The sequence below is a fragment of the Triplophysa rosa genome, linkage group LG11 (genome assembly GCF_024868665.1).
Source record: "Triplophysa rosa linkage group LG11, Trosa_1v2, whole genome shotgun sequence".
In the NCBI taxonomy this organism is placed as follows: Eukaryota; Metazoa; Chordata; class Actinopteri; order Cypriniformes; family Nemacheilidae; genus Triplophysa; species Triplophysa rosa.
In genome coordinates, this window is record NC_079900.1 from 20,817,280 (window position 1) to 20,841,562 (window position 24,283).

At 39.8% G+C, this 24,283-nt stretch overlaps 1 protein-coding gene across 5 annotated transcripts; it reads left to right on the top strand.

The window, feature by feature from the left end:
* Positions 1-252: 252 nt before the first annotated feature.
* Positions 253-23,435, top strand: cdc42ep4a (CDC42 effector protein (Rho GTPase binding) 4a). Of its 5 annotated transcripts, XM_057346320.1 has the most exons (5): positions 253-480; positions 17,801-17,991; positions 18,715-18,813; positions 19,589-19,625; positions 20,568-23,435. In XM_057346320.1, the coding sequence occupies exon 5, from the start codon at positions 20,723-20,725 to the stop codon at positions 21,722-21,724; it is 1,002 nt and encodes a 333-aa protein (XP_057202303.1). In that variant the 5' UTR covers positions 253-480; positions 17,801-17,991; positions 18,715-18,813; positions 19,589-19,625; positions 20,568-20,722; the 3' UTR covers positions 21,725-23,435. The 5 variants fall into 5 exon arrangements, with proteins under 5 accessions (XP_057202303.1, XP_057202300.1, XP_057202299.1 ...); XM_057346317.1 differs by lacking the exons at positions 17,801-17,991; positions 18,715-18,813; XM_057346318.1 differs by lacking the exons at positions 253-480; positions 17,801-17,991 and having other exon boundaries at positions 18,011-18,813.
* Positions 23,436-24,283: the final 848 nt, after the last annotated feature.

Below are 24,283 nucleotides of genomic sequence, written 5' to 3' on the forward strand. Positions count from 1 at the left end.
ATCTGAACCAAATATTGTAATTCAGTTTGAACAAAAGCTAAGCCTAAAATAAATAAAATAAGAAAAACTAAAAATAATTTATAACACAGTATAAATGCTCAAACATAACAATAGTTAGTATTCATACGTCTGAACGTTTGATTTGTGCTGTGTCTTTAAGCGCAGCGTATAGGGTTGTGTCTAAACGTATAAGGGGCGTGTTTTACACTCGAAGGGGCGGGGTCGTGTGAGTTATTGCACACAGCGCGGTGACGGTGAGTTTACGGTAGCGCTTGAAGCAGGAAGGATGCGGGCGGGTGTCTGTGGACTCGCTGTGTATTGACATTGTGCAACCGAGAGATACAAAACCTGCATGTTTTAAACATCACTGAGGAGCACGGGGCACATGTTTAGATGCTCAATGTTGAGTTGCTCAAGCAGCGGGTCTTGCAAAACCTTCCGGAGTTAAACTTACAAGATTCACAGTGCATGGATCCACACGTAAGTTAATATTTTTCGCTTTACAGATAAGATAAAGATATTTTAATGATATCCATTTTATGTTACGTTATATAATTTTACACGATTAAAATAAGCGCAAAAGCTGACTTTTGGTTTAGCTTCATTGAATATAACCATGTACTACAGTAAACATCACCAACAGCCTACACACGGTCTTCAAATGCCATGGACGCGTAAGAGAGGGAGGGTCAATGTCTCTCATTATCATAATAATATGTTCCCTAAATATAATCAAATATTGCAAAATGCTGAATGTCAATACAACGTCCACGTATTTGCCTTCATGTGTGTCTATTCAGCTGCTAGCAGCGCTTTCTGGTTGTGTCTCATTGTTTATTTCTGTGAGGATCCATCATCGCGACTCCACATGGTCAGCTGGATCATTGTTCTTTATTTGCCTCGCGCTCCGCTTCTCACGAATCAAAATGACAGATATTTTTTATTTTTACTCTTGATACAGAGAGACAAACGATTAAATTTACTCGATAAACTGCTCGGTCACTTACACATCTCCAGCCGCAGCTCTTATAATAGCTTCATCTTTGATACATGCTACGCATTGTCCATGTCCATGTCATTCATACTGCCATTTCCTGTAAGCTTCGCAGTAAAGCACGAAATGTCTTTTAATGTGAATGAGAATGCTGGGTTTGTAAACGGGTCTGACAAACCAGGACTGTCAGGTTTATAACAAAGAGAGGATCCATGTGAATAGATGAGAATGGTGCTCGTGGCAGTGGATGAATGAGATGAACTTGGGTGCCTTGACCTGTTTATGAAACCAGTGCCTTTGTAAGCCTACAGTTTAAGTCAAGGTAAAAGTTTAAGAGTGAAACCGACAAAATAGTTAGTTTAGATAATAGTAGGCCTAATCTTAACATTTTAGAATGTAACTAGATTGTTTAAGCTTTGTACCAATGAAAGACAATGTGTGGAAATGTATTATTGGCACAATTGTCATAAAAATATTCTTTAAAAATCCTTTGTACGGTTCAAAGATCCCATATTCATTTATTCAATTTTACAATAGCTGGTAACTAGTATTTTAATGGAAGCTGTGGCACATTTCTTTGTATGGGGCTATTGACCATCTAAATTCATGACTCGCTTTTGGGGATGGCATATGGAGCAATACTCCTGTGTACACACGTGTGTCGGCTGATAAATGTTCCTGCTGTTTGTTTAGCTTGAGAAGTTCAGCACCTGCTGGTCATCCGGTACCCATGTCAATGTGTTTCCCATTTTCCTTTTCATTACTCCTGCAGTAAACAGACCACCAGCAACAGATGTACAAGTTCATGTGAGCACTTCTCGTAAACGTCTTCTCTCTCCTATTGGTTCATTTGAATTCGTTTCCATTTATCTCCCATGTTATGGTCCTAGGAAACCATTTCCCTCAATTAGCAAAGTGGCGTCTGTTTAACTTAAGCAAAATTATCAGCACCGTCGCCAAGTTTTGGCCTGTGGAAGTCAGTGCTGATGGTTTAGGTTTCACAGCTGCCTCTGGCCTGTCAGAAAACCGTGCTAATGACACACTTTTATGTCGGCCTTGAATGCACTTCTTTGTCAGTTCTTTGTTGCAAAGCCTTCTTTTAACAGCAGTATTTTAAGACACTTATATACAATTTAGATTCAGGCGTAAACATTATTAATTTCAGATTGACTTCTGTTTATTTCCTAATGGAAGTCAACTTGTATTAAATGGATGCTAATAGTTCTCCAGTAATACCACATGGATAGAAACAGAAGCTCACACGACTATGGTTGGGCACAGTGGTATGTGTGCTGCTGTGTTTCTGCATGTCACAACCTCGACCCGGCTGTTATGTATGTTGTGTGTGCGACTAAAACTGTGTCCAGCCTTTGTGCATTCCAGGAAATACCACATAAACTGTATTTTTCCCCCAGAACCGAGCGTAGCAGCCATCTAGTGCCGGAGGCTGAAAAGGGGCTGAAAGACCCATCAGTATGTAGCGTGAACTCTTCAAACACAGATGCTTACAGGAACAGGATTAAAAACAGAAATAACATGCTTGGTGAAACAGATTGAGACATCACAAGAGATTTATTTGTAGTGATATAGCGGGCCTTGTCTGAACCCCATCGCTCACTTTCATCTATTGCCGGGTCACTCACAGATTTCAACCTTATGTAACCGCTATCAGAACTAACCACTGCTTAAAACACATTAGCAACCACATAGCAACACCCTGGCAACCACCCTTCACAACCTTGCTATGTGGCAGCAAGGTTTGCATGGGCAAGCATCACTCGAAGGCATTTTTAAATGATTATTATAGGGAAACACTTTTTATCGTGTGTAAGATGTTGTTAGCATATCTGTGTCTGGTTTTCACACACGCCTCCATTTGGCATCTACACTGTTTAAAATGAAGGCTTTCATGGATCCATCACAAGAAACATTCCAGACATGTTTATGACCTTGGACTGTGTTTTTAAAGAAACTTGATGACCTTGCTTCTTCCTCGCTATGCCGTAACATATCGCATCTGGTGAGTATGGTCAGACAGGGAATCGTGTTAAACCTGTCTTTACATGGAATAGACTCTCATTAGAAGGGTGGAAATTAAAGGGTTTTTCCAACAGAAAAAAAATCTTAATTTCTTAAAGGTCCAGCGTATTAAATTTAGCGACATCTAGAGGTGAGATTGAGAATTGCAACCAACGGCTCACTCCACCACTCCCTTTCGAAGCACTAGGGCGGCTGACACAGAACTAAGATGTCGTCATGTTTTCACTTCTTTCCCGAAGGAGATAACGTATTTACGAAACGCGTGTCCGTTTAGGGCTACAGTAGAAACAACATAGTGAAATCCATGTAAGGGGACCAGCGGTGTATGTAAATAGAAATAGATCATTCTAAGGTAATAAAAACATAACGCATAATTATGGAAGGTCTTTATACACCTCTGAACACATGTATATTATATTGCATTTCTGTCAATAGATCCCCTGAAAAAATACACATGAATTTAAAGGTATAGTTCATCCAAGACTGAAAATGTACTCGCCCTCATGTTATTTCAAACCTGTGACTTTCTTCTGTAGATATTTTGAAGAATGTTGGTAGCAAACAACATTGACCCCCAATTTAGTTCTTTTGTATGAACTACTGAGACTATTCTCAGTGTCTTATTTTGTGTTCCACAGAAGAAAGAGTCAAATACAGGTTTTGACAACACAAAAAATAATGAAAAAATCTACCTGCCTAGTGCCTCACTCTGAAATACATTGGACTACATGCGTTTCATGTTTGACTCAAATGTGCAACATTTTTAGTAAAACATACATAGAATAAACTTGTAAGTAAATACAAGCACTGGTGTCACTTACAGCAGAAAAGGTCTAAACCAACCATTTGCTGCATTATAGACAGTACTAGCTCATCGTATCACGATCATGGTCACAGAGGCCTCCCGCGCTGTTTGTTTGTTTAGTGTGATGTGAAATTGAGTTTGCGATGTGTTTGTGTTTGTCCTAACGGAAAGGCAGGGAGTTGATTCCTTTTGGGATGACAGGGTGTGGACACTCTGCCCTTCCTGTCCAAACGCTTAATCCCTCTCCCAGTTAATTCTGTATCACAGCAGGAATGAACTGTATATCACACTGGAATCCAGAACAACTGGTTTTAAAACCCCGTTTGTGGGATGGGTTGAGATTCATTGATGGTTTCGCTCACTGCTTAAGATCCTCCCTATAGTTTTACGATTTAATAGTTTAATAAGTTTCAGTCAAAGATCACGGAAAGCTTAGATGATTTGTGTGTAGTTACACACACCTGTTTTTCTGCCATTATGAATCCCTGAATTGCGTGTAATTGCAAAAACTGTGACCTGTGATCTTTCAACATGACATTTGGGGCCAGAATAAGATGCATTGTAGGCCAGATGTGATGACTATGTGGTCATGACTCTGTGAAAGCTTGGGGAAATATGGTTTTCATGGGACTTGGTTTTTAGACAATTAATTGTCTGTAAAATTGTAGTTGAAAAACGGTTTGTTGTATGAAGTTGTATGGCTTCTTTAGTCTCCTCTCTCTCTCTTTCATTCCTTCATGTTCTTCTGCTTTTCTGACCTTTTATGTGTAATTTATCTGTTAGCCGTGTGTCTTGATATTGTTGATATTTGGGAGCAGTTCACCATCAGTGGGTTATTCTCTGGAAACATGGAGCATTGAAAATATTTAGCTTTGGAGCCAAATGAATATAGATGTGCTGACGTGATTATTCCCCTCTGTCAACAATAGTGTGTGTGTGTGTGTGTGTGTGTGTGTGTGTGTGTGTGTGTGTGTGTGTGTGTGTGTGAATAATCCTGTACATTAGCTTAGTTTCTTTGGACAACCAAAAACAATGTCCAGAAAAAATAATACACATAAAAATCTGCCTCAAAATACATTATTTTAATGTAGTTGGGCAATATTTCAGTATTATTTTTCGTGTTTCTAATTAGGGGTGCTCCGATCAGGATTTTTTGGGCCAATCCTCAATCGCTGAAAGCTGTATCGTCCGATACCGATCACCGATTACAGGGGCTATTTGAAGCTCTCTTAGTAGCATTATTTATTAAACTATAGTTAACAACAATGTATATCAAGTATTAAAATTAAGAGCAGAGAAAGTGCTGTATTAACATAAAACATAGCAGCCTGTGCTTGGTTTTTGTAAACAGTTTAGAGCTTGACAAATACAACTTTCGTGTACACATAAAATAAAAGAGAATACAGTCTTTTACTTTAAGTTTAGACTTAAAACGGCAACAAAAAAGGATATAGCCAAAATATTATTTCAATATAAGTCAGTCAGCCCTCAAGTTTTTTTAATATACTTTAAGGACCACAGGTAATAAAGTGCACAGCAAAAAATAAATATCTCTATATAACTTTAACTCACTTCTCAGGGCAGGCCTAACAAGCCAGGCCCAATTGCAAGTTCACAAATCTTGGAATGTCAAGAAATGCAGTTAGCAATAACAGAAATAGGGGTGACCCCGAATAGTCAAAAATTCGATAGGAGGAGCCTGATTCGATTGCCAATCTCACAGTTGAATCTTCGCAGAAGTGTTATGCAATGGGGATCAAGCCATTTTTGGTTATATGGGCAGTGGTGTAACAGACGGGCACACACTGCGCCGGCAAAAATATTATTAATGATGTAAAGAAATAGGACATTTTTAGGGTTGGGTATTTTTAGGGTTGGGTACCGAAACCCCTGGTATTCCCGTTTGTAAAAAAGAATTCATTATTATCGAGTAGTTTTAAAAATAGTTTTGAGACAAGATCTGGTCTAGTGTTGTATTGCACAGCATTGTTAAGTGATGTTTAAGGAAAATGTCCATTAATTTGACTATTTGTGGCTTGTGTTTTGAAAATTATGTTCCCCTGCATTTCAGACATTTTGCCTAAACACGTTTATTTTGCACATTGTGACTTGATTCTGGCTTGTTTCGTTTCGTTTCGTTTCATTTCTTTTTTTGTTTTTCAAAGTCACGGAATCTTATTTGGACTCTTCCAACAACGTAGCTTTTGATGTTTTTACACCATGGTCAGTCTCCGCGGTCTTCTCAAGAAGACGAGTTAAAGCTCTGATGGATGGTATAACATCTGCAGTTGATGAGCTGATCTGTTGCGTGAGCTCTTCAAATGGGGCGAGTTGCGAAATCATATTTTCCACTAACTTCCAATTAGGGCTGTCACGAGTATTAAATAATCGTCTCATAGCGATTGTTTGACCTCATCGCGATGATTTCGGATCTCTATAGAAGACACTAGGGGGAGCTGTAGTGCATCTGCATATTGCATATTTTTGTGTATATATTGTTACTAAAGCATGGTAATACTTGTAAAATGTACCACCACAACACAATCACTTAAAAAAAAAACTAAAACATATACAAATTACCTGCAGTACAATTTAATATTATTTAAGCAAATCTCAGTGTGAAAACCAGTCTACCAAAATTTCATTAACACACAAGTAAAATTTAACTGTAGTCTTGCAAGTGAGAAAAAACAAACTAGAAGCTTTTCTATGACTGATAGCATTTTAATGGTGGCTTCAATTCACTCCTGATCAATTTACTTCATTTACAAGTATTTGGCGGTTGTATTATTGACAGGTAAAAGCCTAAACCTTAAATATATGATGACCCAATTTTTTCTGATGTATTTCCAAGAAAAAAACATAGTCTTGTATTCAGAACATTATGGTCGTTTCAATCGCTGAATCAAAAATGAATGAGAATTAAATGTCAAAGCTCAAAAACAGACAATTAATCGTCATAATCGCAATGATTTATTAGACAGTTAATCGTCAATCAAATTTCATAATCGTGACAGCCCTACTTCCAATGGCTGCCGGTAAACATAGATGGTAAGTCGTAGTCTGCTCCATAAGCACATAGGGTACGTGCCTGTTCCAGGAGACTTTGCAGCATGTATACAGTACTGTTCCACCTGGTCGGTACATCTTGCTGTAGTGTCTTGATAGGCTGTCCCAGTTGCTTCTTAATACTTTGAAGTCTGGAGTACGCAAGCGGGGAGTGTTTGAAATGACCGACAATGCGTCTTCCAGAGGCAATTATATCAGCGATGCTGCGTTGTGACATAACTCCTTCGGCCACGGCGAGCTGGAGTGAATGCGCCATGCACGGCAGGCTAGATTGGCATCCCTCATGGCCTTTTCCATGTTTTTTGCATTATCCTTTAAAATAACGTGGACATTTTCCTTCGGGATTCCCCTTGTGACCCTGAAAACACTTGAGAATGAAGAACAACTTTGTGTTGTTTTCGAAGTTTTGATTACTATACTGCGCATTGAGGCTCAGTACATGGACATGGGACATACACTCGCACTCCAAATGTCACTCGTGAAACTAAAAGGCGTTATGTTGTCCTTCATAAGGCTGTCGACATGTGTAAACACTGTTTGGCATAACTGCGGCAGGCACACATCAGTGAAATATTTTCGCCCTGGCATAAGTATAACGTGAATCCATGTAGGACATGAGTCGCCGGAACCCTTCGTCTTCCACAGTAGACAGCGGCTGATGATAAAGCCAATGAATTTCATTATTTTATTCAATAGCTTTCCTGGAGCTCAGTGGTTAGAGCATGGTGCTAGCAATGCCAAGGTCATGGGTTCGATCCCAGGGATTGCACATACTCAAAAACAAATGTATAGTATAATGCAATGTAAGTCGCTTTGGATAAAAGTGTCTGCCAAATGCATAAATGTAATTTTATCTGAAATTTCTTTATGCTTCTTACTGTCCTTGCAGTAGAGTTGCTGTATTTGAAGCGTCTCTGTTACCGACAGTTGAGCGAGTTGCGCTTGAGCTGCTGAACTGTGCGGCTCTATCTTAGCGCTAGCTAATTTTGAAAACTGCTCGTATTCCTTTACGTGACTAACCTTCAAATGTCTGATGGTTGGTGGTGTTAAAATGTTTGGGTGCTTCCCGCCTCGTGGAATTTGCATGGTACACACGATGCAGATTGCTAATGTATTGTATTTTTCACACACACCTTGTAGAATTGCCAGACCGGTGAAGCCATTTTCGTAGCGCGTAAAAAAATTGTCTCGCGAGTTTTGCGTCCTCTGATCGGCTCTTCTAGATCGGCCTTTATAGAGAGCGCCGCTCAAACTTCCCAAAGCGATTATCGGCCGATTATGATCGGCGACCGGTCAATCGGAGCACCTCTATTTCTAGTATTGCATTTCTAAAGTACACTTTCAATCAAGTATTAAGATTTCTTCGTAAGTCACGCTCTACTTACGCGAGCACACATTCCATTTATTTATTTCGATCATTTAATACTGAGGAAAAACATTTAGTTAACTTTACAATGGCTGAGGGCATCTGTAATAATTTGACATGGCTTTTTTAACCTTTAACAGCAGAAGAAACGCACTTTTTGGATCATTTTTATCCCCCACAATCACATATTTGTTACATTTCTCACAAAGTGAAAGATCACTCTTCTTTTTCTAGGGCTGAGAGAGATCTACCTCTCCAGCTTGTTTGTGATCGAAAGAACTGTGTTACTATACCCCCCTCCCCGGGTCCCTATCAACTATAACAGACATATTTCATTCTGTTAGAACTGGAAGAATAAAGCTAAACTGAAACAAGTTTTGGTTGCAACTTCATCTAAACCCCCACAAAGCCATCAAGATATTGACACGTGAGTTAATGACTTCTTGAATATATTTGACTAGCTGTTTGAAAGACCCGTCCTGACTATTGTTATGCCAGCTTGGCTTTGTGTAAAAGGCATGACACATTCAGGCCAGTAGCCTTTTGTGAGCCAATGTGGTGACGCCTTGAGGAGATGGGTGTCATGCTGAGGTGTGTGAGGGAGAGGGAGCGTGTTGTAAAGATTATCTTATCTCAGACCCATGATATTTACTCACCCACCCCTTCATTCTTTCTGCACACAACCTGAAATCTTCACAGTGAATGGCAGCTTTAATGTTATCTGAAGTCGGGTTTGAGCAGCGGCACGAAATTAGCTGGGTTTTAAGAGCGGGTTTGATTGCGTTTAGTGCAAAAGTGAGGATGAATGGCCTGAGAAGTTGCCTTAGTCACTCTGCCACAGATGCATTATGGGTAATTGAATCAACTCTGCTCAATGTCTGCTCTCCAAATCAAACGTTTAGCCTATTTCTAGTATTGAAGATGTGAAGTGTTTCATAAGTGGCTGGCATTTACGGCAATATCCATAGTCATGCTTTTATAAAACGTCTCTGTTCACAACGAAAGTGAATATTCGCATCAGCCAGCTTTGAAATAAAATAAAGCATTCTAATGGATCTAATGTATTCGCAAGAGAACTGTGAAAGTTTTTCAGAGTTTTCCCCTTTATGTAAAATGTATCCAAAAAATAAAAAATCTGTCATTTATTCACTCTCATCGATCAAAACCGGTAAATGACTCTTTTATCGGTGAAACACAAAAGAAGATATTTTGAGAAATGTCACAGTGGTTTCATGTTCATATGATGGGGTTCATTGTTGTTTGCTTGCCAACATTCTTTACAATATCTTCTTTTGTGTCCTGCAGGTTTGAAATGACATGAAAGGTGAGTAAATGATGACACAATTTTCATTTTTGGTTGAACCGTTTCACATGAGCTATTTTACAAAACTGCTTTCATGTCCCCTGGTGTTTAAAGATCTGTAGTAATGTAACTTGGTTTGTACCATATGGGTCTCTCTGTGTTGCCCTGGGGTCATGAAGACCTCCAAGCAGGTCAGTGGGTCCTAATGGACACAGCCAGATGGATCTGTCCCAGCTGGATGCACACACCTCATCACATCCCAACACATCACTGCTGGTTTGAGTGGTCAACACTGACAGATTTATATCTCGGCAGGAATCAGTCCTCAATCACAGAAATCTATTCACTCAATTATTGATGAACATTGTGTGAGTGACATAGTCGACTCAATCTGCCACTGCAATGAAAATGAATGCAATGTAATGACACTAAGTTTTCTGGCTGTTTCCAACCTAACAAGAGTACAACTGAATTAAATCACAGGGCCTTCGCATCAGTAGGGTTATTGAAGCCTCTAGTATTGAATAAAATGCATGTGATCGATGATTTATGGCCGAGGCGTATAATTCAAGAGAACGGCCCGCGTAGCTCTGGGGGCTTGTGCTCCGGCCAGCAAAGAAATCGTCCACAGATCATTCACTGTCTGAGTGCTAGGATGCACTCAGCACTTTTGTTTGATTCACAGAGAGGTGCTTGTTTGTAAAGAGTGTGCTTTCTGTCCGTCCGCTGCGAGGACAAAACACTCTGAAGTGCATGTGACATGCAAGTGTGCTTCAGCGTTAAACGGCATGTTTCCATGTCATAATAGACACCAGTTTACTGTACAGTGTCAATTGTACAGTGCTCATAAATGGACTAGAAACTTAAAGGGACAGTTCATGCAAAAAATCATTTACCCATCCTCATGTCATTACAAACCTGCAAGACTTACTTTCTCCTGCAGAACACAAAAGAAGATATTTTAAAGAATGTTGGTGACCAAACGACATTGGCCGCCATTGACTTCCATTGTAAGAACACAAAACCACTGAGACATTTCTCAAAATATCTTCTTTTGTGTTCCACAGAAGAAAGATTCACATAACGGTTTTGGAAAGACACGAGAGCGAAAAACGAACGACAGAATGTTATTTTTCAGGTGACCGATCACTTTAAGGCACACTTACAAATATAATAATGTTATTGCATTACACTTGGAAACCAAACGAAAGTGTAGAATTGAAGCTACACCAAGTGCGGTTCGTGTGCGATGCTGATGTGTGTTTATTTTTCTATGGGATTTGCTAAGCCTCTTAAACTCACACATGGGTCAGAGGTTAGTATGTTTAGGGTCGTGGGGCTGTAAAAAGGAGGAACGGATAGCCGGAGAGAGGGAGGTGTGTTTAGTCTGTGAAGGGCGCTCGATGTATGCAGAGCTGATCACAGGAAGTCCAATTGCTCCCCATGAACCGCCTCGCTAACATAGATGTTATAAGAGGGTATTTGGAAAGTCGCTCTCCCCCCTCAGAGGCCTTGTGCTTCCCACGCTACCTTCCCATGACCCAGTCTTGCTTCGTATTTGCACATAGCTATAAATAAGCTGCATTCCATCAGGCACTTTTGATAAAATGGTTCAGAGATGCTCATGGACCGTCATTAGCTGAGGTCATTAGCCATTACTGCGATGTGCTAATATCAATGCATATTTAGATAAAGTTGCCTGAGTGGCCAAAGTGCGTCTCTGTAGAAGAGTTATAACAGAAACACAACGCGAGTATGAAAATGCAGATTGAGAGTATGTAGCCTGCACCGCTACACATAACCAATGTGCATTATTGTGTTACTGTAAAAGTAAAAATACACCTCAGGTAAAGGTCTGTAAGATATTGAAATTAACCAAATATTGCAAATGTGCTTGCAAAGGTATATGACCCTAAGAATGTAAAAGGTTATGTATACTCACAGATTTAGGTTGATCCAGCAAGTAGCTTATTAAAATAGTTTTTTGTTGACATTGTTAAAATGACATTGTCATATTTGTGTTCATGTAGCCTAGTACTGAAACAGTAAAACATTGCTGTTCACCATCAGATCAGAAGTAGTAGTTATGCTTTCTGGATAAAAGCATCTGCCAAATGCATAAATGTAATGTAATGTATTCCCAGAAAGAATGTAAAAGGTTTGTTGGTTATGTCATTATCAGTTTTTGAATACATTTTAATATAATTGTTTTTAAAAAAGTACAGCAACGTACATCCATTATCTCTTCTTCAACATCGTGTAGCCCTACTTGGGGCTCAAGGGGGGGCGATACAGAACTGGATTTGTGGCAACTACATCAAGCACAAAATCTGTCCTTTTTTGAAAATGTTGCTTGAGAGAGAAAACTACGCTATTGGCCTATTTAAAGTATTGCGTCGAGTTTACGCCGTAGCCTGACGTGCATCTCTCCCAAAATGTAACAACGTTTCAATAATGCATGGACCGCAAGCATTGTGATTGGTCTCCTAGAACCAGTGTTAATTTTGACAGCAAATTTTCATTTAGTTTTAGTCATAGTCTTTTGACGAAAATGCAATTTAGTTTTAGGCGCATTTTAGTCAACCCCATCATTTTAGTTTTGGTCTAGTTTTAGCCGACGATATGAAAAACATTTTAGTTGAATAAATATACATTATGTTTAGTCTACTAAAATCTAAATGGTTTAAATCATTTACTTGGTGTAATAACCTTTATTTTTCAGAAAAGTTCAGTAACTAGATTTGCATTGTTGGAACACAGAATATTAGACCATGAACGACATGTTCCAGTTCATTCAATCCCATTTGACTCAATTGACTCTTTAAGTAGGGCGTGTTCATTCAGTTCATTCAACCAATGAAACGCTCTGACAGGGCTCACACTCAAAGGCTATTGGCTCATGGCATGCCTCTTTGAAGAAAGAGCTGCAATGTCTTGGCTTAAGACAGCAATGAATGAGAAATAGCTTTCAAAAAGACATATTATATAAATTGTATTACATTTCTTTAATCATGCAAACATGTTACATACTTGGTTCGAATGTACAGTTTGACTCACTTCATCACTTCTATAATCAGTAGAGGACAGCGCTGGTTTCTTTTGGCTAACTATGTTGCATTTCACGTTATGCAGCAGCTCTTGTTAAGTTAACATAGGCATATAAAAACCTTTGTGCTGCCTTTGTAATGTGTTTCGGGGTAACTCGCCTGCAGTCACGCTTCAAGTTTGCGGCGTTTTACCGGCGATCGTGAAGAAAATAAGACGCTTTGTAAACCGTGTGGAGACACAATATACTGTATGTCTGTGCTTCCCCTTCTCCCAGAGACTTCTCTCTACCTCAGTGTTGCCAACTTTTGCAAGACAAATAAGCAACTGCAGCTCCAAAAACAAGCCCAAAACAAGCCCAACATTATTCATGATCATCAATGTAATTTATTATCAATTATTTATTATTAATGAACGAGCCTGGGTCATTTTAAACTGACACTACCCTGTTTGAAAAACACAAACATAAATTATTTTACAAAAATTAATTGCAAATCTCTGATGTGAGCAGTATAGGCCTGGAGAGATGGAAAAGGAGAAGATATAATGACCACTTAACGTAGCTGTAACAGCCACACATTTATAATAAAGTAAAACTGAACTATATGCATTTGATGTATACTTTTTAAAATTATATTCTGCAATGATCAATACATTTATTTAATACAATAAAAATGTTTGATGTTTACCTTATAGCCTAATAAATAATAGGGTCATCCCTCCCTACCCCTTTGCTGCACCGTGATCAGATCTGAACACTTTTCGTTCATTTTCACATTTCATTCTAATCGTGACAGATTTAATACATTTGGTTTATTTGGTAGGGGAAAGGAGGCGGTGTGTTTGAGGACAAATAACGCTATTCACACGTGCTTAGGCTTGAATAACGCTGTGTAGCCAAACGCGCAGATCTACACTTTTAACATGTTTAATGATGTAGCCCGGTTATAAAATGCTTTTTATCTTTAAGTGAATATTTCATCTGTTTAGTATATTTACCTCCGATTACCCAAAGCGCACCGATGATTACGTGAAGAGACCACTGTAGCATTCTTGGCTTCTCTATGTTGTGTTACGTGCTTAGATCGGTTGTGTGACCTCCTGCGGCGCAGCGCAGACCAATCGGCGCGTGACATCATAGTACCGCGAGAGTGATGCGACAGTAGACGTCTCTGTATGCTTTCAAATAGCTCTCGCGGTGCTGTGATGTTATGCTCTGCCGCATGTAGTACAAAAAGCCTACCGTCGAGCAGACAGTGTTAATGGATTGAACAAAATAGCGACCGTAGATGTAAAGAAACAAAGTTGCTTGTCAGGTTCAGAACAAGCAACCATATTTTTTAAAATAAGCCCCAAAACCCGCAACCCACGATTTTTTTAACGCAACTTGACAGAAAAAGAAGCCCAAGGTCGCGTACTATAAGCGGACTTGGCAACTATGCCGTTTATATGAGATAAGCAGCACATGCGCGCAAACTGATGTCCGCCAGGTGGGACAAGAATATTTTCGTCTCGTTTTTATTAGTTGACGAAAATGTCAGTATATTTTTATTACAGTTTTCGTTATCACGCATTCATTTTTATTTAGTTATCGTCTCGTTTTCGTCAGTGAAACGAAACGAATACTTTTCATCGTAGTTTTCGTCAAAGAAATTAAGACTGGCTAGAACCCCTCTCTCCGGTCAAAAAACATCTTTGATCGTGTCGCATTTCCTCCTCATACACATATGCATGCCTGGGACACTGCCTACTAGCGGTCATTGCCTGTTGACGCAGAATTATAAACTAAAACAGGGGCGGCAAGATCCAATTGCACTTAATACCCAATGCTAATAGCGTATTATAGTGACATTGCTTGCCTCTTGCTGCTACGTTGTAGTGATATGAATTATGAATCATTTGAGTGAATCGTTATTTTTTTCAGTTCGTTCACCAAAATGATTCGTTCAGATTCGTTCACTGATTCGTTCAGTGACCATTTCTATAATACGCCAGCAGGTGGCGAAAAAGAGTTGTGTCATGTCAACGAACGTATTAATGGACATATAAACTGATTACAGGCTTTATTAAAATGTGTGTCTCTGATCTACTCATTAAATAAATAAAATACACTGCGTTCCAAATTATTATGCAAATGATATCTTTCTCTGGTTTTCCTAATTTGTCGATGCAAATGACAGTCAGTATAATTTTCAAGTAATCAACAGTTAGGGTACATTTGGAATTTTATTGAACAAACCTCCCACTGACAACAGTATTTATTTAAAAAATGAAAAACTCAAAATGCACTGTTCCAAATTATTATGCACAACAGAGTTTGAAAACATTTCATAGGTTGTAAAAAACTGAAAATGGTCATTTGTTGAATTTGCAGCATTAGGAGGTCATATTTACTGAAATCAAAAGCTATTTCAATCAAAAACATCCTAACAGGGCAAGTTACATGTTAACATAGGACCCCTTCTTTGATATCACCTTCACAATTCTTGCACCCATTGAACTTGTGAGTTTTTGGATAGTTTCTGATTGAATTTCTTTGCAGGATGTCAGAATAGCCTCCCAGAGCTGCTGTTTTGATGCTAACTGCCTCCCACCATCATAGATCTTTCGCTTGAGGATGCTCCAAAGGTTCTCAATAGGGTTGAGGTCAGGGGAGGATGGTGGCCACACCATGAGTTTCTCTCCTTTTATGCCCATAGCAGCCAATGACACAGAGGTATTCTTTGCAGCATGAGATGGTGCATTGTCATGCATGAAGATGATTTTGCTACGGAAGGCATGGTTCTTCTTTTTGTACCATGGAAGAAAGTGCTCAGTCAGAAACTCTACATACCTTGCAGAGTTCATTTTCACACCTTCAGGGACCCTAAAGGGGCCCACCAGCTGTCTCCCCATGATTCCAGCCCAAAACATGACTCCGCCACCTCCTTGCTGACGTCGCAGCCTTGTTGGGACATGGTGGCCATCCACCAACCATCCACTACTCCATCCATCTGGACCATCCAGGGTTGCACGGCACTCATCAGTAAACAAGACTGTTTGAAAATTAGTCTTCATGTATGTGTGGGCCCACTGCAACCGTTTCTGCTTGTGAGCATTGGTTAGGGGTGGCCGAATAGTAGGTTTATGCACAACTGCAAGCATCTGGAGGATCCTACACCTTGAGGTTTTCGGGACTCCCGAGGCACCAGCAGCTTCAAATACCTGTTTGCTGCTTTGCAATGGCATTTTTGCAGCTGCTCTCTTAATCCGATGAATTTGTCTGGAAGAAACCTTCCTCATTCTGCCTTTATCTGCACGAACCCTTCTGTGCTCTGAATCAGCCACAAATCTCTTCACAGTACGATGATCTCGCTTAAGTTTTCGTGAAATATCTAATGTTTTCATACCTTGTCCAAGACATTGCACTATTTGACGCTTTTCGGCAGCAGACAGATCCTTTTTCTTTCCCATATTGCTTGAAACCTGTGGCCTGCTTAATAATGTGGAACGTCCTTCTTAGTAGTTTTCCTTTAATTGGGCTCACCTGGCAAACTACTTATCACAGGTGTCTGAGATTGATTTCAGTGATCCAAAGAGCACTGAGACACAATACCATCCATAAGTTTAATTGAACAATATAAAATTAAATGTTTACGACACTTAAATCCAATTTGCATAATAATTTGGAACGCAGTGTAAGTCTAATAAGTGGTTCAGATGACCAACGCACAAGGTTTTTCTGCATAATTAAAAAGTTAATTGTTTGGTCATTGACACATTCATAAATCTGGGATTATGTTAAACGTGAAGTTTATGTATTTTAAATAAACAAGCGTGCAAAGTAGCCTACCTGTAAGTGCGCTTTGCATCCGCTTTCTGCTGATTGCTGAACGAGACTCGCATGCTAATTGACCGACCTACAGTGTCACTCTCGTTCATTTCCTTCATTTCGTTCATGAACGACATGTACCAGTTCGTTCAATTCGTTCACGAACGAGATCTCTCTCTCTCGCTCGTTCAGACTCAACAGCGACTTGGTCAGTGTGGGCGTATTCGTTCAGTGGAAGATCTAACCAATGACATGTCCCTTCACAGCCGGAACTGGAATGCTATTTGCTGACGTGACGCGAATGAGAGCTAACCAATACTTTTTTGTTTTACAGTTTTTAGAGAAGTGCATGACATGAATTAAACGTAATGAAGTCGTTTTTATTTGAAAGAAGAAAACTATTCAAACATGAACCAACAACAACAATAATTAAAATAAATGATACAAAATGCACACAAAACACCTGTGCTTGCAGTACAATAACGGAGTAAACAAGGCTTGACATTTTCCATGCAATAAAAATGACAATGTTAATTTGTCTTTGTTACATTTAACCATCAGCTTGCATTATTTTATTATTTTCGTAAGGATCTTTACATTGTGTCCGTTTCTGTACTTGTTGAGCAAGAGACCTCATCTTTCGTTCGAATCAGCGGGTCCTTTGACTCCTTTCGTACGCGTACGAACGAAATCTCTCTCGTTCAGACTCGAACACAGGCTGGTTCGTTCAGTGAAGGGCGTATTCGTTCAGCACATTCAACCAATCATATGCTCTGTCAAAGCTCACACTCGAACGCCATTGGCTCCTGCTTTAGACACTCTTTTAAGCCAAGACGCTCTGTGCTCGAGGCGACTGTGTGTTTGTAGAGTATATTCTGGGTCTCGGTGTATAGGATTCATCTTTCATCATCGGCTACTTGTTTTCCTCGTGCTTATGCCACCCAGTAGCAACACCTCACCCAAACACTGCAGTCTTTGTCCCGAAAGCTGCGAATTGTCATTCTGCATTGTAATTTGAGTCACTAGCTGAATAGTTTTGCGTGTTGATTCGTGAACACAGCTGTACTTCTTCCCCATCCTTTTTTATGAGAAATACTTTATTCTTATCAGACTTCCATATTTCTATTAACAAATGTCTGTATTAGGAAGATTTGCAAATTAGTGGTAAAATTGCAATGTGAACTGACAACGCTTGGAACTTGGGACAAAGCAGAAGTTGGGTGCATGGAAATTTGCATTAGACACAAATGTGTAAGCGGTAATCCCCAAATCATTTGCATTTATCACAACGTACCTACATTCTATTCTATTTGATTTGATTATTTTAAAGCATTCACACACTAAAGATCTTGTTATCCCATGCTCAGAACATGAAATGGTGTCATGGAAACGGGTGTGTGAAGAGCAGAGCCCCAGGATGACTTCTCTCATTGGCTGAGTCTCATCCACAATCTATCGTGCCTTCAGGGAGCCTGCATGAGCTCAGTCTCCAACAGAACAGAACAATAGATCTTTTACTTTAACATCAACATCTAATTTCTACTGATTCTGAGAGACGGTATGTCGTTTATGAAATATAATTTATTTTAATAGTGATGATAAAGAGATTATTTTAGGTATTGAATTGAACAATTTAGATTAGAAATGTTGATACCTTTCTCCAGATTTTGATACTAGACTGTTTCATTGGACGCACACGCCTGGCCCGAATTTAACTTCCGGTTTGTGTTTGGTTATAATATAACAGTTTATTTTATATTTAATTTATATAATAATATTTTGCTGTATTTTAATTATATTAAAGTCAATCTATTCAACACTTATTGATTCTTTGTGGACGTCTAGCTGAAGTTAAGTTTGGGCCACATAAGATATGCTTAAATTGTTGCCGCTGAAACCGTCTATATGAAAATTAACTATTACAATTTTAACAAAACAAAAAAAAACATCGTTAAACCGTTGTTACTGTAGTAAACCATTTTTTTCTTATTGTAATACACCAAACCCTGGTTGCTACACTGATCATTTTCGAAGGGGACGTTTATAAAAACAGTAAAAGCAAAAGGCTCGCTTTGCAGACAGGAAACCCTAACATCTGTGTGGAGACGGTTGTTGCTATAGAAACGCAAGCAGGTAAGAACATAATCAGGAAGTGCAGAGAAGGCTGGTAGAGGAAGAGACAGACAGAAACAGGTCATGAGTTTGTCGGGCCCTTCAGTCAATATTAAGCTTGCTCTCATTCTTTTTCAAAGCAAATACGACTTCATGAATATTTCAGCAGATCGGAGAAACCTGTTGCCTGCCAAGCATTTAGCCTGTCTCTCAGTCTCCGTGTTCATTTACTGACCTGGGAATACCGCCACGGGACTCTTCAGCGTGGGTGAGAAAGCGTTACGTTTGGTTTCTTTAAAATGAGCATCATATCTTGTCGGTCATTGTTCCTGTAGATGAGCTGGTTGTGCATTGGAATAGGTTGTTCCCAGAGAACACACATACTGTTAAAATGTAGATCTGTTTGTACTTTAAGTCTATGGATAAAAGCATCTGCCCAATGTGTAAACTCTACTGCCGGGTGTTTTGGTCTGAGGTGTGCGCTTGCTTGTTTACGTGTATAGGTTTGTGGTTAATTTGATGTTAAATGTGGTCGTCCCTGACGAGCCACTGAGATCACAGAATCAAGTTTGAGTTGAGAGCCTTGTTGAAACACACCATGAGTAGTGTTGATATACACGGTTGTTGTGTTTTGGCATTCATACAGCTGTGGCTGTTTTCACAGGATGTAGTTGTCCTTTGCACTCTCTTATCTCTACTGCAGCGCAATGATGTTTGATGACATGATATAAGATGACATTTATACACACTAGTAAGTCATTAGCATGTGTTCATCATCTGTTCGGATAATTGAATAAGCCTACTGCACACTGTAGATATTTACATGGCGATTTTGTGACAATTAAAGAGAGAGTGCACTTAAAAGTTAAAACTCTGTCGTTATTTATTTATTTACCCTCATGTTGTTCGAAACCTGTATGTGAGTCTTTCTTCTGTCAAACACTAAGAAGATATTTTGAGAAATGCCTCGGTGGTTTTGTGTTCATATAATTTAACTCAATGGGAACCAGTGTGGTTTGCTTACATTCTTTTGTGTTCTGCAGAAGCAGGTCATACAGGTTGGGAATGAACCTCATGAAGGTGAGTAAACGTTGAAAGAATTTTAATTTTTGGGTGAGCTGTCCCCATAGGGAACAACTCTTTTTCATTGCATTAATGTACTATTGAAAATCATGATCCAATTTTCTAGAAAAATCTGCATTCGTTAAAAATACAACAATGAATACTGTAATTGTTAAACTTTGATATGACATATTTTTTTAAAAGAACTTGAGAAGATCTGGAAAGGGAAATGCGCTTAATAGTAATGAAAATAAGAATTCTATGGTCCTGAACACAAGCCTTATTACTGTTATACAAAATGTTGTATTCATATATTCATGTAAATGTTGTATTCATATTTCTGTCTTGTTGTTTTAACCCTGGCATGTTTCCAAAAGGTTTTGAAAGATTAACAATAATAAGGAAATTACTAGTCCTCTGCAACTCAAAATATTCGATTAACTTACATATACATCTTTCAGTTGGCTCAGTTTTGTAAATCGCAAAGAACTGTTGAAAAAAACCTTTTGCCACAAGTGATACATTTATGAAACCTCAACTGAGCCTATTGAAAAATGTTGACATTAACAATCACAAGAAAGTTTTGAGTTGGGCTCTGAATTTTTTACATTCTCACATCAACTTCTGCTTATCTTATTAATGATTAAACCTCAGTTCATATGACCGAAATAACAATGACCCTTACTTCAAATGAATGCTGAAAATCCTGCTGCTGTTCAGCTTTTAGATAAGAATGACACTGCGGCTTCTAGTGGCCTTCTGGCCAGACACATCGATAAGAGATCCTGGAACTGCCTATTCTGCCACTTCCTTTCTGTCTGTATTGATCTTGCAGCCGGTTAAACAAATGACACGGTGCTATAATTAACTTAATTTAGTTAGTCTGGGTCTTTGCTCCGAGTCAAGATGTCAACTCCAGTTAAGGAAGAAATCTGATCTTGTTGTTTCTTCCTTTTTCAGATTAATCATCTCCCGTCTGGAAGCTGAAGTCACAGCCCTCAAGACCGCACTTCACTGAACAGAACCTGGATGATACGTCTCTTTGGACTTGTTACTTATTAACACCATCACCGAATCAAACTGTAGAATTAGATTTGCACGTAGTACAGCACAAGATGCCTATCTTAAAGCAGCTGGTGTCCGGCTCATCTCCGACTAAACGGCGCTCTCGTATGGACCTCACTACCGAGATGATCAGTGCTCCCTTGGGTGACTTCCGGCACACCATGCACGTAGGACGCGGCGGGGAAGCTTTCGGAGACACTTCTTTCCTCAGCACTCGATCTGGAGAGCCGCCCCAAGAGGATCACGCTTACCCACGCTCTCCGAAACCCGGACTCCTGTCCCGTACCTTTCGGAGCAGCAAGCGCTCTCAATCCGTCACCAGAGTGGATCAGCGTGACAACACCCTCCTTCCGCCCAGCGAATCGCCTACCTTTGTAAAGAATGCCATGTCCCTGCCCTTCCTAAACAATGAAGAGGGACATGACAGAGACGGCAGGGTCCTCAAAAGCATGACCTCCAGCCCCTCCAATGGAGCTTCAGCCAACGCCCTGGACCTAGAGCTCCACGAGAGGCACTTTGGGGTGTTGACAGACCTCCGACCGTCCCCATTCTACAACGGGGGAGGTTTGAAGAAGGCTGAATCTGTCATGTCGTTCCATATCGACCTTGGCCCCTCCATGTTGGGGGAAATCTTAGGGGTCATGGAGAAGGAAGACGATGATCAAGGGTTTGAAGAAGGCAAGAGCAGTGAATGGCACGCTTCACCTCTTCCTTGTAACCAGGGAGGAGTTGAAGAGGATGGGAAGATACAGGAAGAGGTCGCGATAGAGGAGAAACCGGAGTTAGTCGTTCAAGATAACGGTCCCGTACGGGCTCCCAGCTCTGTTGACCTGGAGATCCAAAGTGAGGGCACCAGCACTCCAGAGATGCCCCACAAATACCAGCATCACCCTGACAGCTGCTCGGTGTCCAGCTCCAGTTCAGCTGCCATGGAGGAGAAACCCGCCAGTCAGCCCTACGAGGATGACGTGGGCAGTACCGACAACAATCCGGACGATGAACCAGCCTTCTCCTCCTTCATTGAGGATGAGGATGATGAGATCCGAGTATGAAACCACCACTATTAGCAAACCTTTACGAGGATAGAGAGACTTGTATATCTTGACCAGAATTGGACAGTCATTAAAGAGACTTGAAGTTGGGATGTAAGCTTGTCTAAGATGGACGGATGCCTCGGGATCCCTGTAGAAAGAAGTTGGGAGGACTGGTTTAGCTCCGTCACACTACTCGCCCACTATAACGTGACCAGCTGGATGTGTTTACATTTAGGCAGACGATCAGTACAAAAGGGACTGGTTGTGAGTTTCACTGACAGCTTTGTTGAAGGAAAGGTGGCAAGGGATACATGTGTCAATTGCTTGAGCGGATGCATTTATTACTCCAGTCCTGTGACACTGTGCCTAAAGACAGCTTTTTTTATTTAGAGCACTAGTGAATTTCAAGTAAATTAGGCTCTGTGGCCTTATTTGTGTTATCCCGTGCGTAAAAGTGCCGTATAGTTTGTCACATCCTTTGGGTTTGAACTTTGTCAATGCCCTGCCAGAAAGTATCTCTCGATTGCATAAAAATTAGTATGCGTCCGCTAACGTGATGTCATTATAAGAGCGGCTGTGTTTCAGAAGCTCAGGAAGAGGCGTTGTAATCCTAACAACAAACTTCATCTCTCAGAACTCGAATGGAGATTTAAAAAAAGAGCAGATGTCAGAAAAGTTTCCTTGACAGACTGGTCATGCTCCACTGTTGGGAATAATGGCACGAGGCGTCCTTTCATCAGAACTCTTTTTTTTGTTGTTGGTCTGTACGTGTTTTGCATAGCAGTTCTCTGCGCCGTATCTTGCATATCTCACCACTTCCTTCCTGCCGTTTATGGCACGCGAAGGGAACTACTACTCCCTTGCTGAAGTTTTTGATCAGTTTGGCGGCATCACCGTCATTGACATAAAACACAACGTGTGTTATGTTGAGTTCATGTAAGAAGCCGTCTGTGTTCTAGTAAACGGTATCGGTGGTATTAACTCTGCTAACTTTAGCAAAAGACAATGGTATTGCTCCTCAGGAAAATGAATGGGGCGGTCTGATACACTGTTGAGCAGAGACACTAATCTTCACTGATTCTCTTTGCTTCTTTTGTCTTCATTGTTACAGTACAGTATGTATAGGGCTATGTATTACTGAATAAACTAAACCGAGGCCTTTATCACTGCAGACTTTTGTGTGTCATCACTCAGTGTGTGAGTTAACTGGCTCTGAAGGATCACAGTATTGTGTCTTTACCGTCGAGACTTACAGAGATTTACAGGGATCTGCTTCACACCAGGAGTCACTTCAGCCTTAAGCAAAAATGTAAAGTGCCAAATTGAATTCAGCTGCCGAGAAGGGAATTATTTAACAGAAACTCGTTTAAATAAAGGGCAAAATCCTTAATTTGATTACCGGGTTAGCAAGAATTGACCGGCTTTGTTTGGAGATGAACCACAGAGATAAAAATACACATGCATAATACATTTACATAACATTGTGTGGTCAGTTTTAAATTTGTGATGGTAAAAAATGAGCTGAAGTTAGGAATCTCTTTATATCTGAAACCGTGAGGCTGTGCGTGTGAGCAATGTTTTTCATCTTTTCCCTGTTTGTAACAAGACTTTGTCTCGACTAGTTATCTTTGCTACAGATTTTATGCTGAACGTGTATGTATTCATGCTCGCCTGGCTTTTTCAAAAAGCATAACTGTTATATTTTTAAATAAAAGACAAAGCAAAACTGTGTTTTCTTCATTTTCGAAATTCATTTGTCCTTGTAATCTACAGAGATTGTGGTTGCACTTTATTTTACAGTACGTGTACCTATAGTGTACTTACCTAAGAAAGTACTGGGTAGTATAAGGTAACTACATGGGATAAGATTAGGTTTAGGGGTAGGTTCAGGGTTAGTACCCAGTTATTATATTTACTGTAATAAGTACACAGTATGTACAAGGGAAACAGGACTGTAAAATAAAGTGCTTTGTTTCTCAAGAAGATAAAACAGACAAGAAGCGTGTAACCTCAGTAATATTGATAAATATTTATATAACTTTAATGCTGCTGATAATAGGAACTAAATTGAGAAGTCGGCTGCTTGTAGTAACGAGACAAACCAGGATTTGTTATGACTAATTCAATAGGCCAACGTGAGACTCAAGTGAGTTCATGTTTTGTGCACATGCTGTTAATGGAAAGATCACCTCCTGTGACTGTCCACCACATGCAGCTCAATCCGATTACATTGACTGCAAAGCTAAATGAAACTTTCATGAGTAACTGATCTCAGCTTTATATATTTAGCACTTTCTTACATCTTGTAGATTTGTGCTGTTTACAGGGCATCGTTCAAAAATCCCTTTATTCCCAACTCAAATTTATAAGTGAATATCGATTTAGGTGTTGAAAACAAAGTGGTTTGATTGATCTATCTGCTTGGCCCAAAACTAGGTTTTGTATTCATCTTCAAACAACACGGTTATCTTCCGCCATCTAGTGGTCAAGACGCACCGAACAATTCAGCATTAAACGCAACCACAACAAGGGAGTTGAGGCTTTGTAGGGGGATTAAAGACAGAATCAAAATGATCC

Bases quoted from the DNA above. Each gene is read 5' to 3' on its own strand.
- cdc42ep4a (XM_057346320.1), top strand. From the start codon at position 20,723: ATGCCTATCTTAAAGCAGCTGGTGTCCGGCTCATCTCCGACTAAACGG.